The 16,428-nt window shown below is 37.1% G+C and overlaps 2 protein-coding genes across 2 annotated transcripts; both read left to right on the forward strand.

Annotated features, from left to right (window-relative positions):
• The first annotated feature begins 1,813 nt into the window (after positions 1 to 1,813).
• On the forward strand, positions 1,814 to 5,068 carry snrpd1 (small nuclear ribonucleoprotein D1 polypeptide). The gene is made up of 4 exons (XM_053493068.1): positions 1,814 to 1,962; positions 3,640 to 3,716; positions 3,831 to 4,022; positions 4,787 to 5,068. Exons 1-4 carry the CDS (start codon positions 1,949 to 1,951, stop codon positions 4,861 to 4,863), a joined length of 360 nt encoding a protein of 119 aa, XP_053349043.1. The 5' UTR covers positions 1,814 to 1,948; the 3' UTR covers positions 4,864 to 5,068.
• A 2,872-nt stretch (positions 5,069 to 7,940) lies between these two features.
• ggcta (gamma-glutamylcyclotransferase a) lies at positions 7,941 to 16,309 on the forward strand. Its single transcript, XM_053493067.1, has 4 exons — positions 7,941 to 8,173; positions 12,020 to 12,165; positions 14,255 to 14,387; positions 14,941 to 16,309. Exons 1-4 carry the CDS (start codon positions 8,063 to 8,065, stop codon positions 15,064 to 15,066), a joined length of 516 nt encoding a protein of 171 aa, XP_053349042.1. The 5' UTR covers positions 7,941 to 8,062; the 3' UTR covers positions 15,067 to 16,309.
• Positions 16,310 to 16,428: the final 119 nt, after the last annotated feature.

Below are 16,428 nucleotides of genomic sequence, written 5' to 3' on the forward strand. Positions count from 1 at the left end.
ATGAACTTGACAATACTGTTCTTGTAAGAACTATTACAGAAAGGCTGACCTCTGTGTCTTAAAATAACAACTAACTGTTGTTTTTGTTGTTACGTAATTACCTAATTCCATATGTGTTATTTTATAGTTTTGAAATCCCCAGTATTGTTGTAGAATGTAGAAAATAAATCACTAAACAAAAACAAAGAAATTTGCAAGTGTTCTAAAACTTTTGAACGGTAGTGTATATTGTGTCATATTTGTAAAACAAAGGAAAGAACATTAAAATAAACAACATATAAAACTATAAAGACAATATTTTAGCAGGTCAGGGAGGATCATCTTGATGCAGTCAGTGTAAGATACACCACTCAGTGTATCAGCAAGCAAGTATACACCAATTGGTGTAAGCTGCAAGTGCAGCAGGTCAGTGATGATGAACCAGTGCCTGCTGATGATGACCAACACCTCTCCCCTGATCCACCAGATCCGAGTGAAAAAAATTAAACTGAACAGGTAAGCTGGAATAAAATCAGTAGCAGCATCAGCTCATGCTAGTAATTATTATTGTAGTCAATATTATTTCAAAATAATATTTTCTCAACCTTATTTTGAATTAATATTGTCTACAATAATAATTAAAATGAGTAAGTTTACTAGCCCGTGCTAATGCTGCCTCTGATTTTATTCCAGTTTATCTGTTCAGTTGATTTTCACTTGGCTCGGGTATATACTGTAAGGGGAGAGGTGCTGGTCATCATCTTCACTGACCCTGAGGCTGCTGGATCCAGACTCACTGTCCCTGACCAGAATGTTAGAGCTGTCAGAGCCTGCGGAACTGTAATTTCCCCTCAAGCAAAAGGCAGAATCTGTTAATTTGAAGAATTTCACAGCATCTGCTTTTAAAGCTTTTTCTTCTTGTCGCATAAATTTTCAGCTCCACCTTTTCTTTTTTTTTTTTAATTTTTATCCATGGCAACTATTCATTCTTTGCTGTATCGAGAAATGATCCATATATCTCCCTCTGTAAATTAAAAGTGAATGGGGGCGTGGTTTCAGAACACGTATGGAATAGGATTACAATACATTCACATGCACACAAACTGTGCCGCTTTGGGCCGTTTTTTATAAACCTTTATCAGCCTTTTTCAGCGTCACAAAACATACAGTAAAAGTAAAGAAAAGTGTAAAACAATAGAGCGTTTCGGGGGGGGGCCGCACAGCTGAGCTCCTCCTCATCGGACACGCGCAGCAACTCATAAAGGGCAACATACTGTACATACATGATGTGATATACAACATAGTGGTGGCCGTTACAAAACACACGCACTTTATCGGCGGCGCCCGTACGATTAATGCACTTATCTATCTGCGTAAAAAAAGATGCAATATTATAGTTTCTGTCATGTTTTTAATAAATTTACGTACTGACTGGGCCGGCCACATTGACCAGCGGCCCACCGGCAGAACGCCATCGTGAAAAACGGGATTTTAAAATAAAAACTGACTTTGAAAGAAATAACATTTTGAAATAAAACCAGCATGAATTAAATAAAATGCCTCTGCAATATTCTCTGTTGTTGGGAAAAATAATTTGCAGAATGCAATATATTTCACAATAATAAGCTTTTTTTCAAAATATGTTCCATTATTTCACAATATCATTCTCATAATACATATATGTCTTATTTATTCATAGAGTTATTTATTTCATCATGTCCTATTTAGTTATTTAATTTTGAACACTTTGGCGTTCCATAGACAATAACTAAAAACTATTTAAAATCACAAATATGTTTATTATCCCAAGCTGGCAACAAACCCATGATGGCGACACCAAGAGTTCTTCCGTTTTAGACCGGAAGTAGTTCTCGGTGTTTCCGTAGCCATTGACGAACTCCTGTTGTCCTGTGCTACAATTTTTTTCTCACTTCGGCAGAGGGTTTAGTTTAAGAAATTCACTGCCATCATGAAACTCGTTCGGTAAGTTGAGTTTTGTTCAATAGTTTAACAGTATCCGGGGGTTAATTGCAAGAAAATGTGGATGAGTGTGTCGGATGGTGTTGGATTTGAATTAGCGGCTAAGAGGCTAAGACGCTAAGACGCTAGCTGAGTTGTATAGAAGGCGGGAAGAATGAATGAAAACAACGCAAATATTTTATACACATTTCTTTATCCGTCGTGTGTAACAAGCAAAATAAAAAGCGATGTATATAAATTTCATATGAGCCTCTTTATAATAAAAACAGGAAATATGGCACAAAATTCAACTGTGTGTCGGGCAACTATGGCTGCTTAATCAACATCTGTGTTTAATGTTAATCAGTAACACTAATCCTTTTAATATCTTTCACTTCTTCATCTCTAACCTATTAAGAAGTGTTAAAGTTTGCAGGACTAAAATACTTCTCGGCCACATTGCACTATTTTAAGTGCACTGTTCTTTGAAATAAATAATCTTATGTAAAGGTAAAAGTTGACCCTAACAGACGAACATAGGGGCCGCTGTGGCCTCGCACCTCCTGGGTCTGTGTGTGGTTTGCATGTTTTCCCTGTGTTTGGTGGGTTTCCTCCCACAGCCCAAAGGTAGTACAAGGTAATTGCATGTAGAGTGCGTGTGTGCCCTGCAGTGGATTGGCACCCCATCCAGGGTGTACCCACCTTGTACCCTGAGTCCCCTGGGATATACGCCAGGTCCCTTGTGACCCTGAACAGCAGGGGTGATTAGATCCACTCCTGGACGGCCGGTTTCCAGCACATGTTGCCCAGACAAAGGTGATTTAAGGTTTAGTTAACCAGGTCAGTAACCCATAGCCATGATTGTTGAAATCATCATTTAACTAATCTGTTCATCGCCAGGTTTAGTGTGTGTAAATGTTCAATAACAAGCTGTGCACAACATCTGCACTCTAGGACTGGATCTAAAAACCGCTGCTGCAAAAATGAGAGAGAACCAGAGAACTTGTATTATAAAATATATAATTTATATTGAGTGAAAGTGAGAACACACAACTGCAGTTGAGTGAGAGAGCTGGGCTTGTTTGGATTAAATGTCCGAAGCGTAAAATTTCACCTTACAAATTTAGATCTGACCCACATCACTACTTTGATTGAAATCATTCGTCATTCGACCAAAGCATTGGTCTGATTTTTCTATTCCTTTCAGTGTTCATGGCTGTGGTAGATTCAGCACTCATCCAGTTTGACAGATTGAGCTATCACATATTTCTTAAATCAAGCTTATACTTTATGTGTAGCCATACCTTAAATGTAGTAAAAGTTAATACAAATTTTTGACCTCGTCTGCATCTCAGACGCCCTCGCTATTAAAAATGTCTGGATTAAGGCTCTGGGGTAGTTTCATTGATAGAGCTGAAGTTCATTTTGAGTCTCTTGAGCCGCAATTCTGACCATTCTCATGCCAGATTCTCAAGCTTAATCCGGCAAACCTGCATGTCCTTCGTATTTTAGTGTTTTCCTGCTTTAATGCCACTCAGGAAGCGCTGGTACTGAGCTGATTATTGGAATCCAGAATGGTGGATCACTGTGACATTGACAGATGTATGAGACAGGCAGTACTCCTGGACCTATGGAACCTGGGTGGTTTGTGGTTTTGTGTCTGTTTATATGAATAACTCTGGTTCTGCTTCCATCCTGCAGATTTTTGATGAAATTGAGCCATGAAACGGTTACCATTGAGCTGAAGAATGGCACCCAAGTCCATGGCACTATCACAGGTATCATATGTATTAACTTGTCACTGCTGTAACAGTGTTTAAGGATAATTCCCACTTAAAAAAATCTTTATATTAAATGTTGATTGTTCCCTCACCCCACTTCACCCTAATCAGGTGTTGATGTAAGTATGAACACTCATCTGAAGGCTGTAAAGATGACCCTGAAAAATAGAGAGCCCACCCAGCTTGAGTCCCTGAGCATCCGCGGCAACAACATCCGCTACTTCATCCTGCCTGACAGCCTTCCCCTCGACACCCTGCTGGTGGACATTGAGCCCAAGATTAAGTCGAAGAAGAGGGAGGCGGGTGAGTGCAAAGCCAGGGACAGAGCTCTAACGTGAAAATAATGCTTTATATTGCTTTTCAATATGAAATCGTGTCATGGACGTTTTTGCAGAAAATGCAACACTCCTCTATCTTTTGCAAATACTTGTGAGATTTTTGCTTTTTAAGTTTATGGTTGTATGGTGTAATACTGTCATATCAGACTGGAGTATGGAACAGAAGGATAAATTATTGCTTCGTATGAAGTATGTCATTTAACAAACAAGTTACCAAGCATTTTACTTTTTATCTTTGGTAGTTTTCAGAAAGAAATTAGTAATATTTATGCTTGATTTACAAAAAAAAAACTTTAAATCAATTTAAATTGCCCAAAAATCAATTTGAATGGACAGTCAACAGACTTTAGAGCGCAAAATGTTTGGTGTATAATGCACTGTTTTATGACTGTTAAGGTCTGCCCTATGTAGTCACCACTTTTAAACAAGATGGTGGCATGTACAGCTTAGTTATATAATTAAAATCGCAAAACCACAATTAATAGCATTACAATAAACTTCTGAAAAGTATTGCAGGTATAATTTTTAGGGCATTTTTTTTTTTTTAGAAGAACCTTCGTAGAAGAGTTAGTATATATTGTGATGTTATTTTTGTCATATGGCAACCATGAACGTGCTGAAACAAGGATTAAGTAAAAATGCCCTATGAAGTATTAAATAGAAAATGAATATAAAATGAAATATAAAATGAGTTTAACTCTTATATATATATATTTTTTTTTTTTGCAGTGGCTGGCCGTGGGCGAGGAAGAGGTAGAGGACGTGGCAGAGGAAGGGGCCGTGGAAGAGGTGGACCGAGGAGATAAATCGTTTGAGCGGGTTTTTTTTCCGTTTTTGTTTTTTCTCCAGTGTGTACAGGACTTTTTTTTTTTCCCTTTCATTTGGAAATACTGATTCATTTTCCTTTTGTACATTAAACTCAACATTTTTGAAAAGTAAAGTTTTCGAAATCAGTGATTTGAGTGATGTGATGGCTCACTGAGATATGCTTGTCTGAAATACACTGTGGTGGGAGTGGGGGTTTTTGGTAGTTTTTTTTTTTCTTGGTGATATTCAAGGTCTTATGGGAATTTAAATATTAAAGGATTATGATTGAGTTCTCTGAGTAGGAACTTTTTGTTTCTTTTTTTTCATGTTTGTGGTCTTTGAAGTTGGGTAATAGGGTGGTGTTTTTATAACAAAAGGTAAATACACTGCAAATTAAATATCTTTTAGGTTGCAAACATTAATCATTGGAGCTGTTCCTGTATACAACACTTTTGGCAATCCGACAAGATTAGGTTGTCTTTTAATTCCAGTTCAGATTTGTGTATAATCAATGGTGGACCTTGTTGCAAAGCAGTTTCACATAAAGATCTTATGGTTATAAATTAGAAATGTAAGGGGGAAAAGTGATAAATTATAACAGTTTGATCCTGATGACCCAGCTGCGGGCGATGAGATTATCAGTGATTGTGAGGTGAGGCTTTATTTGGGTGTCGAGGCTTCTCAGACAAGAATTTAACCAAAAGGTTAATTTCATGACGCTTCATTTAAGGACTCATTGCACTGCCATCTAGTGGACAGATGTTATGTAGCAACTAGATCGTAACATCGCAAGCAAGCACAATTAATATGGACATGCAGCTGCAAGTTCTGTAATGTTGCAATCATTGACTAACCTTGAGGAAAAAAACATCATTTCCAAGTCTTTAGGCTTTTGCTCTGTGTGTGTGTGTGAGAGAAAGGGAGAGATGCAAAACATGTAATTCCTAAATTTATAGTACCTAAATGTGTTTATTACTTTGTTGAAAGTCTGCCTTCATTTCTACACTGTGTACACTAAAAAAAAACTAAAGTGACTTTAGTCGCTTTTACACAGAGTTTTTCAAGCTACAATAGCCCAGAAAGTGTTATTTGACACTTATTCTGATTTGCCCTTTATAAAAGTAGACTAAAGACAAGGCCTAAACCATGATCATTATTATCTGGAGGTCAAATCATGTCGATTTGGTTTCTCAGACTAAAGAAGCTACTTGTACGAACAGTGAAACATTTCAAAATAAGTCCTCTTGGCATGACCCCCCTTCCAGACAACTTCAGCTGGATGCCTGAGTTGACACATGGACTTTTGATCTTTATTATTATTGCTGTGTTGTAACTTTTTTTTTCCACGTTTTTAATTCATTAACGGTTTAGAAAAGGGTGCATACAGGTTTGCTAAATATGTATCCAACTTCATTATTGCCTGAATATGCACCTGTAAATTACTAAAATGTGACAATTTAGAAAAAAAGGTTTGGCCTGAATTGACATGAATTATGAATTGACATCATACCAAAAACAAATCAGATATTTTGTAAATGTAAGTTTGTCATATAAATATTAAGTACTGCTCTCCTGTGTAAACCCGAACACACCACTAAGTTTATTCCCTTCTCCAAAACATCGGGATCTTCACTTCTTTTACACAACCGATCATTTTAACCTCAAAAATTTGTCATTTAAATCATAAAAAGGGTAACACCTGCCATGGCATTTGGATTGCGTCCTAGTCTTTATAATTATATGGCAAATAACCAACGTGTCTCTGAAAAATGTTGTTCATCTGAAGTTTAATCTTTTCTCAGAGCTTTAGCAGTAATCTTTGACTTGGAAGTAAGATTAATTAAATCTAGATTAAGTTAAATTTAGGACTATTTCTATAATGACCGGTCCTTAACCCATAAAATCCCTGTAAGGGAAATGATCGGGGATATAAAACAGACTAAACAGGCCACATGGAACACATTTTTATAGACATGACAAGACATTTCCCATGACAATTTTAGGGTGTGACATAGGTACTGTACTTGTGTCAACATCTCAACTGCCCAAATCCATCCATTTATTTAGAAACTGTGGAGGTCAGTGATGCTTATCATTGTCTTGATTCCCATTTTATATTCACACGTGTATTCACACTCACTGGGCAATTTGGGAACGCCAGCCTGGAGGAAACTCACCAAGCACAGGGAGAACATTTACACTCCATGCACACAAACCCCGAGGTGGGAATAGAACCCGGAGGTACAAGCAAACAGTGCTAATCACCAAGCCAACATGTCATCAAATGCCTAAAAGTAAATATAAAATGAGTTATTTCTGTCATATTGGCTACACAGGCATACCAGAATTTTGGAAATGATATCATGGAAGCACACTGCACCAGGATGTTCAATAGATGTCACTCAGGGATGAGTTAAAGTCAGTGATGAAGCTGAATAAGGAACTTTGCAGAATAAACAGTATTAATGAGTTTCAATGGACTACAGTCTGGTTATGTGCCTTGAATCATTTGATAGTACGTACAAAAATGCAGATGTGGGTGGAACCTAGGGACAAAGAAACGTAGAGTAATTTGTGAAAGAAAATATATCTCATGTAACATACTTTAAAAGTCAAAAACTATTTATAGATTATGGTGTAGTATAGAGGATGTCCCTGTGGGTGTGATTACGATGAAAGTGACCAATCATAAGAGAGTCAGTGCCCTCCTTGGTTTCCGCCCCCAAATTGTCAAAAGTCATCTAGACTCGAGCGAGCAGAAATCAGCTGAGCGAGGAGAAATCCACTGCGCGAGCAAAACAGCGCTCCGCGAGCAGAAGCCCGCTGCGCGAGCAGAGTTAACCTATGAGAGTATGCCAGGCGCTCGCGCGCAGGTGCCTGTACACCTCCCGGTTGTTGAATTTGTGCGCGAGTACTTTTATCATGCCACCTGAAGGTTCATTTTTGCGCGTGTGAAATAACATAATGTGCTCGTGAGCATGTCTTACGCGCTCGTGACTTTTGACATAAATCTGACGCCATACAGGACTTTTATTCTGACACTGGAGAGGACAAGTGCCTCAGTCCCCTGACTGCCTGGTGTTACGTTTGTAGAATTTCTGTGGGAGGCAGCGCATGTTATTTTCTCATGAAAGAGAGGGCTGGTAGTTTTAATGCTTAGCTTTTGATGTAGAACACTAGCTGTATATAATCTCAGTCATGTCAGGAGCTGGATATTTCCTTTACTTCGCTTTTGGGAGTAATTTATTGAAAGAGAGATTACAGCTACAGAATCCATCAGCAGTCTTTCATTCTGTCGCGAGACTCGAGGTAACGCGAACGTACACTCCATTCAAAGTGTTATCATCTCTAGCTGGGGTGTTGACATGTAAATATGAGTTGTATCCTCAGGACAAATATAACGGGTGCAGCACAGTTTCTCACAGTTACGTTGTGTAAGCTAAAGACATTGATCAGGCTCAGAAGTTATAAGTTGCAAATTAACAAAGAGTAAAAAAAAAAAAAATTCTAAGGTACAGAACACTGGAGTCTGGGATCTCGCGGCATAAATAAAGTATAAGTATAGCGCCCCTAGTGGAAGTTAGAGTAGATAGCTAGAGATGGACTACTTGGGGGCCAGGGGTAGCTCAGTGGTTAAGGCATTGGACTACGGTTCGGAAGATCCCAGGTTCAAAGCGCACAACCACCAAGTTGCCACTGTTGGGCCCTTGAGCAAGGCCCTTAACCCTCAACTGCTCAGATGTGTAATGAGATAAAAAAAAAAATTTAAGTCGCTCTGGATAAGCGCGTCTGCCAAATGTAAATGTATTCAAATTCATTGCGGCGTATTCAAATTCATTCCACTAGGGGCGCTATACTTAAATGAAGCGCCCCTAGCGGAGGTTAGAGTAGATAGTTAAATATGGACTACTTTAAAGTATAGCGCCCCTAGTGGAGGTTAGAGTAGATAGATCGATATGGACTACAAAATTGTATTTTTAACTATAGCGCCCCCTATCTATAGATAGAAAGATAGACAGATAGATAAGTAGATAGATACTTTATTGATCCAAAGGGATATTTCAGATATCCAGTAGCACAAAGACAGGTTTTTAGATGTGATTGCACACTATATCTTACATACTGTATAGTCGGTAGACACAGAGTAGATGTGAGAGCTGACCAAAAGTTTCTAGTATAATGTTTACACTACTGAAATATAGAAGAATATAAGTCACGACTATAACAATATATGGAAGCATTTAAGTGATAGGTAATTTCAGGGCTGCAACTAACGATTATTTTAATAATCGATTAATCTGTCGATTAGTTTTTTCGATTAATCGGATAAAAACAAAATAACAAGAAAAGCATTTATTTCCAACCCTTTATTCAAAAACAACTAAAATCTTTAGAAAGTGCACAAACATGTTGCTCCCTGAGCTGTTATAATAATAATAAAATAAAATAAAAATGGCCTAACACAAAAAACATAGACATTTATGCTTTGCATCTGCCAAATATATATTGTGGAACCTTGGATTACGAGCATAATTAGTTCTGGAAGTGGCTTGTATTCCAAAACACTTGAAAAGCAAATTAAATTTTTAAAAACACACTAACAGAATCACTGCTGTAAAGTAAAAATAAAACAAATTAACTTGCACTTTACCTTTGAAAAGAATCACGCAGTGTTTCTGTTTAAAGCAGAGAAAAAGCGTTTGTGTGTGTCTGTAAAGGTAAAAATAGACAGAGAAAAATTGTTGGTTTAGTTGTGATCATGTGACGCTCGGCTTCAAAACAAGAAGCACATGCGTGATACATGATACTCGGTACTCGTAAACCAAGACTTGGTTCGTTTTCCAAGTCAAGTGACAACAGTGCAAATTGTAATAATAATAAGAAGTGTCTGATAGGGCTGAAACGATTCCTCGAGTAACTTGAGTAATTTGATTACAAAAAATGATCGAGGCAAAATCGTCTTATTTTAAAAGCGTGCATTATGTTTTTGCGCGATTATTTTAAGAAAAAGAAGCTTTACTAAGAAAAGCGCTTATGTCACCAAGACTTGTTCACTGTGTATTGATTTGAGGGAGCGTTCTGTTGCGGGCTGCAAATTGGAAGGAAGCAATAAAAATATCAGCGAGCCAAGAGAAGAAGAAAGCAGCAAGAGAAAACGACAGAAATTGTCAGTAAAGGCTTATGTTATGTTCTATGTAAATTTAGAAACATTTAGATTTTTTTGATACTTAGTCATTTGAAATACATTTATTGAAGTTTTTGCATCTAAGAAAAGGCTTTAAAATAAGAATGTAATGCACTTTAAGCTGTTTAAGCTATTCCATCTATTGTGAATAATGACAATGTTTATTTTTGATAAAATGCTGTATGCATTTAAAAAATAAAAGTTAATTTTTATAAAAAGAAAACCAATTAATCTTTGTTTCTCTTATATATTTTACTTTGCTGTTTAAATAAGCAAAATGACATTTTATCAGATTACTCGATTAATCAATAAAAGTTTTGACAGAATACTATAATATTCGATTCGACTAAAATATTCGATAGCTACAGCTGTATAATATGTACAGTAATGAGAGAAGTGAGCAGACCTTGCAGCTTAAAATGAGTAAGTTATGCAGGTAGCACCATGATGTTCTGTATATAGCAGAAGATCCTTAAGCTTAAACCTTCCAGTCCACATTCCCATGCTCCTGTACAGAGGTGTAGAAAAACCAAATGGCTCTGGGAACAAAGGATTTCCTGTGTCTGCCAGTTGAGCAGCTTTGCAACTGCTTTTTAAATAATGTTTTAAATGTTTTCAAATCTTAAAATTAGTTTTTAGCTCCTAATTATAAATGCCATTTAAAGGACACAATGGTGTGTTGATAAAGTGTGTGTGAGTGTGTAAGTGTGCATGAGTGTGAGTATGCGCGTGAGTGTGCACGAGCAAGCGTATGCATGCGAGTATGTGCATGCGCGACACAGACCTGATCTCCAATTTTAAATTTGAGTCATGCAAATCCGAAATGCAAAACCTTTCTTTGTTTCACTTGTGAACTAGTCGTGGGATTTTCAGTCTTCACAACTTTGGTCACTAATTTACTGAAACAGCTGCAACTCATGAGTGCTCATGCATCAGTAGATAAAACTTGAAAGACCTGTATGTCAGAAGATTCCAAAGTCATGTGCAAACTTTTTTGTGGACAATTTGCTTGACAATGATTAAAGGAGCTGGTTGTGTGTTAGGGACGGTCTCAAAAGTGCTACAAGTTAAATAAGCAATTGCATATTTATTGAGGATAGATAATGTAAATCTCAGTGGTATAAAGAAAACCACCAGCAAGATTAATAAACATTTATTATGAATGTTTACATCAAATATTTAGTTTCTTGCAGTACATGCATGCCTTTTCAAAATATTTGCACTACCAGTCAAAAGTTTGGACACACCTTCTAATTTCATGGTCTTTCCTGATTTTTTTTTTCTACACTGTAAAATAATACTGAAGGCCAAAATATGCAATAATTGCCTTTAAGCAGTTAATATCAAGATGTGTCTGCTACTTATGCTCTGTAAAGCATAATTTAAACTGCTATTAATTGGTGATTTATGAAGCTGGTAACTCTAAATCTGCAGCAGAGGTACGGTTTGGTCTTATTTTCCTGGGGTGGTCTCCACGAGAGACAGTTTCATCATGGTGCTTGATGGGTTTGGCAAATGCAAACGACAATACTGTTCTTGCAAGAACTATTCCAGAACAGCTGGCCTTCATGTCTTAAAATAACAATTGACCGCAATATGCATTTCAAAAATCGAGTATGGTTCTAGAATGCAGAAAATAAGTCTGTAGATTCATGCCATGTGCATTGTTGATAGGAAAGTGGATTTACTTCAGTTTAGTTAGAATTATTTTTATTATTGAATCTCTATGAAACAAGTTTGTCACTTACATTACAGCACAATATAAACAGTTGTGTCCACCCAATCCGTTTTTCTCTTTAAAAACCTTCTGGTTTGCTTATCAGAAATCAGAAGGTCCCAAGGTCCTAAATGCTGTTTTAGAAAATGTAAAGTCATAGCTTGACTCATTTATGCACCTTAGCGTCTACAACAATGTGTCCTGTCATTTAATGTAACACAGCGTCCTGTCCTTTCATTCATTGTCCTCTCAGGGTTATGTGCTACAGTTCGGTCTGTGGGAAGATAACATGGTCAACAGTTGGAATGGTGGAGTAGCCACGATTGAGGAATGTGCGGATAAGGAGGTCTGGGGTGTTGTGTGGAAAATGGCAACTGAAGACATCACGTCTTTAGATAAGTATGACAACTTGCTCCTTCTGCTTTCTCCAGTTTACATTCTCTAATTATTAGTGGTAAAATATTTAAATTTGTTCAAAATCCTTGTTTTCATTTGGGTTTTTTTTCGGTTTGTGAGAATTTATTTTAATATATGTGTATATCACATTGATTTCACATTGTTTAGATAAGCAAACAACCATAACCCTACCATTTTTGTGTTCCTGTGAATCAATTAAGGTAGTCTGCCACTACAGAGCGGAGATGTAGTGTATGAGGGGCGTTCAAGTCAAACTGGGACTTTGGGATGCAAATTTCTTGTGAATGAAAAAGAAAAAACGGTTGACTTCAAGCATAATACGATGATGAGACTCTTAGTCACAGTGAAGCATTCAAATAATGCAACAATTTTAAGAAAGGCTGTACATGTCTGAAAGACGAAGCGCACTGCAGTCGTTTCTGTAAAAGTAGATTTTGCTCGCATAACTGGTGTTTTCTTGTTTTGTAAAATCAAAAATCAAAGGGCCTCATATCACCACATTTATTTCTCATGTGACAAATAAAATTTGAATTTGATATGTTCCATTTCTCTTTTCCTGCTCTGATTTCTGAATTAGAGAATCCAGACTCCTGCTGTCCTCCATCTATCTGCTGTCCTCCATCTATCTCCATCATGTAACTTATCAGCCGTCCTCCATATGGCATGTAACAGCCATGTAACTGTCCTCCATCAGCCTTGTAACTTACATATAATATGCATTTTTTTTCCCCACTTTTATATTCATGGCCTGAAAACAGGTGGCAAATGGTTGATGAGGTCCCAAACATGGATTTTTCCACTCCTGGTGTCCTGATTGGCTAGTTAAATGCACTTTCTTAAAGTGGTGTTCAGGGTCAGTTCATTTAAACTGACCCCCATGCCAGGGGTAGCTCAGTGGTTAAGACATTGGACTACGGTTTGGAAGATCCCAGGTTCAAATCCCACAACCACCAAGTTGCCACTGTTGGGCCCTTAAACAAGGTCCTCAACCCTCAACTGCTCAGATGTAGATTAAAAAAAAAAAAAAAAAAAATGTAAGTCGCTATGGATAAGAGTGTCTGCCAAATGCCTAAATGTAAATTTAAACCTACAGTCACATTAGCAAAGGAGTGAAAAGAAAGAATATTAAGCACACCAGAATACATGATCCAAGGCTACGTTTAGACTGCAGGTCTCGATGCCCGATTTGTTGCCTATATCTGATTTTTTTGACCGTCTGTTTACACGTTCTTTCGACTATGACTCATATCCGATACACGTGTTTACACTTGCCAGGCCATCTAAAACATCGCGCATACTTAAAGGGAGGTTCTTGCGCTACACACTATCCAAGATAGACGAAGGTGAAGTATGCTTGACGCTCTACTATATATGCAAAGTTCGCGAAATGTCACCATGGTTTTAAAATGAAGGACGAGAAAAAAACGGCGTAATTGCAGCCTGCGCATATGCTTTATTCACCAAATACTGATTTCTTAATTTTATTTAGCCCTAATAAGCATTAAAAAGAGGGGGGGGCTGGGTGCTTTTCCTTTTCCATATCACCTGCGATGTTATAATTTCACACGCGATTCCACCGGAGAATAACATTACGTCATTAAACCGCGAAGAAGTCGCAGTTCTTAATGGCGTACAGAACGCAATGCCTCTGGAAATCCGATCTGTCTGTTTACACGACAATCACATTAGCACATATCTGATTTATTTCCACATATGAAGAAGGCCTAAAACGATCTCGAAATATCGGAATGCATGCGTTTTTTTTCCTGTTTACACGGACATAGAGCATATCCGATATGTGTCACATATGAGCATTTACCGATATGTGTCACATTTACCTGACAGTGTAAACGTAGCCTAAGTTGTATTTCTTTATTTTTCTTTTTTAACGCCATGCCTGCTTCTACGTTTATACTCATGGCGAGAGTTGGTTTTGGTTTTGTCAATATTAAAACTAGATAAGATGTTTAAGATTTTAGCTTTAACATAACCAGATGCATTTTAGAGACCTCTAAGGCTTGTAAATATGTGACCTTTAAGAAAATTTATTGTGTTTTGTTTTACACATTAGACAGGAGGGCGTAAACAAGGGCTTCTATAGCCCCATGAAGGTGACTGTGGAGACAGAAACCGGCCCGCTTCTCTGTCGAACATATAAGATGAACAATTTCAGACCTTGCGCACCATCACCACCATATAAAGAGGTACATTTTACTTAAAATTTTACTCAGGAACCAACCATTTCCCCACACATTCACAGATATACACCATCAGAGCTTCACATAAACATAAGCACTTGTACTTAAGTAAGTAAGGCGAGTATTAAATGCATGTCTAAAAGGATCATTTTAGCAAAAGAAAATCCATAAAAAGAGTATTGTGTCTATTAATGATTGACTACATGAGAGCATTCATGGAAAAGTGTAAACAGTGAGACGGTTGCTTTTAGCTCAGCCATCTAATTAGTCCAACGGTGTCCTGCACCTTCTCATAGATCTAGCTAATGTTTCCGCACATCTGCTTTTGTGAAATGGTTTCAGAAATACACTAACAGGACTTCATGATCCAGAGAGCTCTTCCCATGTGTATTATTAAAAGAGTAGTTTTCTCTTTTTTTCCCCCCCTGTATCTGAATTAATAATCATACATTGCAGTACCCACACTCTCTGTTGGCATGTATTCTACTTCTTACATGGCAAAGCCTTCATTTTTTAAAACTGACTGGGATGTTAAAATCTTTCTCTCCCTCTCCAACAGGTCGTTTGTTTAGGAGCCCAACAGAATGGATTACCTGAAGACTACATAAAGATGCTAAAGGCTGTGGTGACCAACACCTACACAGGACCTTCAATATTAGATGACATTAAACAGAATAAGAACTGAGTGTGTGAGTTTTACTTAAAGAAAAGTTAAAGTAAGCGATCCCCCACTGTAACTGTGTTAACTGCTATAAAGTCAAGTAGTACAATTGTCATCAAGGAAATACATTAGATTTTTCACATGAATTAATTTTTTGTTGAAGTTGAACTGTTTACTAATGAAGACCTGAATACAAACATATTCATAGCATTGTAAATCTTTCTTGGCAATTGTAATCACAAACTATTGTAGCAAAACTGTTTGAATCTTTTGCATTTCAGTGCCCACTTCATGCTTTCCATATACCATTAATATGGGACTTTGTAAAAGAAAGCTCTGGCAATTATTGTAAATGTCACTATATGAGGTACCAACAAATAGCTATCACCTTTTGATTGAAAGGGGGGTTTCAGATAAAAGAGCAGCAGTTAGTTAAGAGTCAGCTACTGTGGCAAAAGGCCATTGAATTTCTATAGTTCAATAGTTAAAATCAAGGCAAAATCTCACTAGACCCAGTGCAGTGTGAAGATATCATCTGGATCTAGTGTGTTCTGGACCAACTGGAGCTTTTTATTCCAAATTTTTTCATGAACTAGTTTCTGTAAATCATGCAGTGACATTTTAGCACACATTGATTTTTAAAGGTGTATGTTATACCAGGGTGCTAGTTTTTCTTCCCTAATTATTTTTCCCTTTGAGTGGAGTTTCATTGTCTAGAGTGTAGCAAAACATTAAATGTAAGCATACAGCCACCTGATTAAGTTCTGTGGGTTCAGACGGTGATCCGATCATTAAAAACATTCCAATTAACCCTTAAAGAATCCAGATAAATTTTTAATAATAGCTGATATGACAATAATGCTGGCTATATTTTATATTACATGTTTATCTTAATAGATTTTCTGAATAGATATATGCATGAGGATATGTTTGTTGGTTGCTCCAGAGAAATTGAGGATTTGGAAGGAGTCTCCAGTGTCAGAGCTCAGGGTATGGAGAACTCTGTACTGTAACTTTATTTTCTTTGCAGTTTTTCTGTAAAAGCAGTCTTTTTTGTCTTTCTAACTCCAAGAGAGGGGAAAAAATGCTGATGTTGGTGAAAAATGGTGACTGATGTTTTTAAGTAGCATAAAAAGAATAGCGCGTTTCAGCACGGCCGCTTGTAGGATGGTAGAAAAAAGAATGGTAGTTTTAAGTGTTACCATGCAGAATATGACTGGAGTGGACTGTGCTTCAACAATATTTATATTGTTGAATAAATGCTTTAACAATATTTGCAGTTTCCAGTGCTTTATTGTGAGTTTTGACAAGAAATGATGAGACAAATACAGATTTTTATTGATGAAACAGTAAAAGTTTCTGGATATTTATTAGATATATATATAT

Source organism: Clarias gariepinus, chromosome 3, assembly GCF_024256425.1.
Source record: "Clarias gariepinus isolate MV-2021 ecotype Netherlands chromosome 3, CGAR_prim_01v2, whole genome shotgun sequence".
Lineage (NCBI taxonomy): Eukaryota > Metazoa > Chordata > Actinopteri > Siluriformes > Clariidae > Clarias > Clarias gariepinus.

Excerpts from the sequence above, each read along its gene's own strand:
- snrpd1 (XM_053493068.1), top strand. Across the intron at positions 3,717-3,830 it reads AGTCCATGGCACTATCACAG|GTGTTGATGTAAGTATGAAC; the intron begins GTATCATATGTA and ends CACCCTAATCAG. Across the intron at positions 4,023-4,786 it reads GTCGAAGAAGAGGGAGGCGG|TGGCTGGCCGTGGGCGAGGA; the intron begins GTGAGTGCAAAG and ends TTTTTTTTGCAG.
- ggcta (XM_053493067.1), top strand. The coding sequence starts at position 8,063 with ATGTCAGGAGCTGGATATTTCCTTTACTTCGCTTTTGGGAGTAATTTA. Across the intron at positions 8,174-12,019 it reads ATTCTGTCGCGAGACTCGAG|GGTTATGTGCTACAGTTCGG; the intron begins GTAACGCGAACG and ends TTGTCCTCTCAG. Across the intron at positions 14,388-14,940 it reads CATCACCACCATATAAAGAG|GTCGTTTGTTTAGGAGCCCA; the intron begins GTACATTTTACT and ends CCTCTCCAACAG.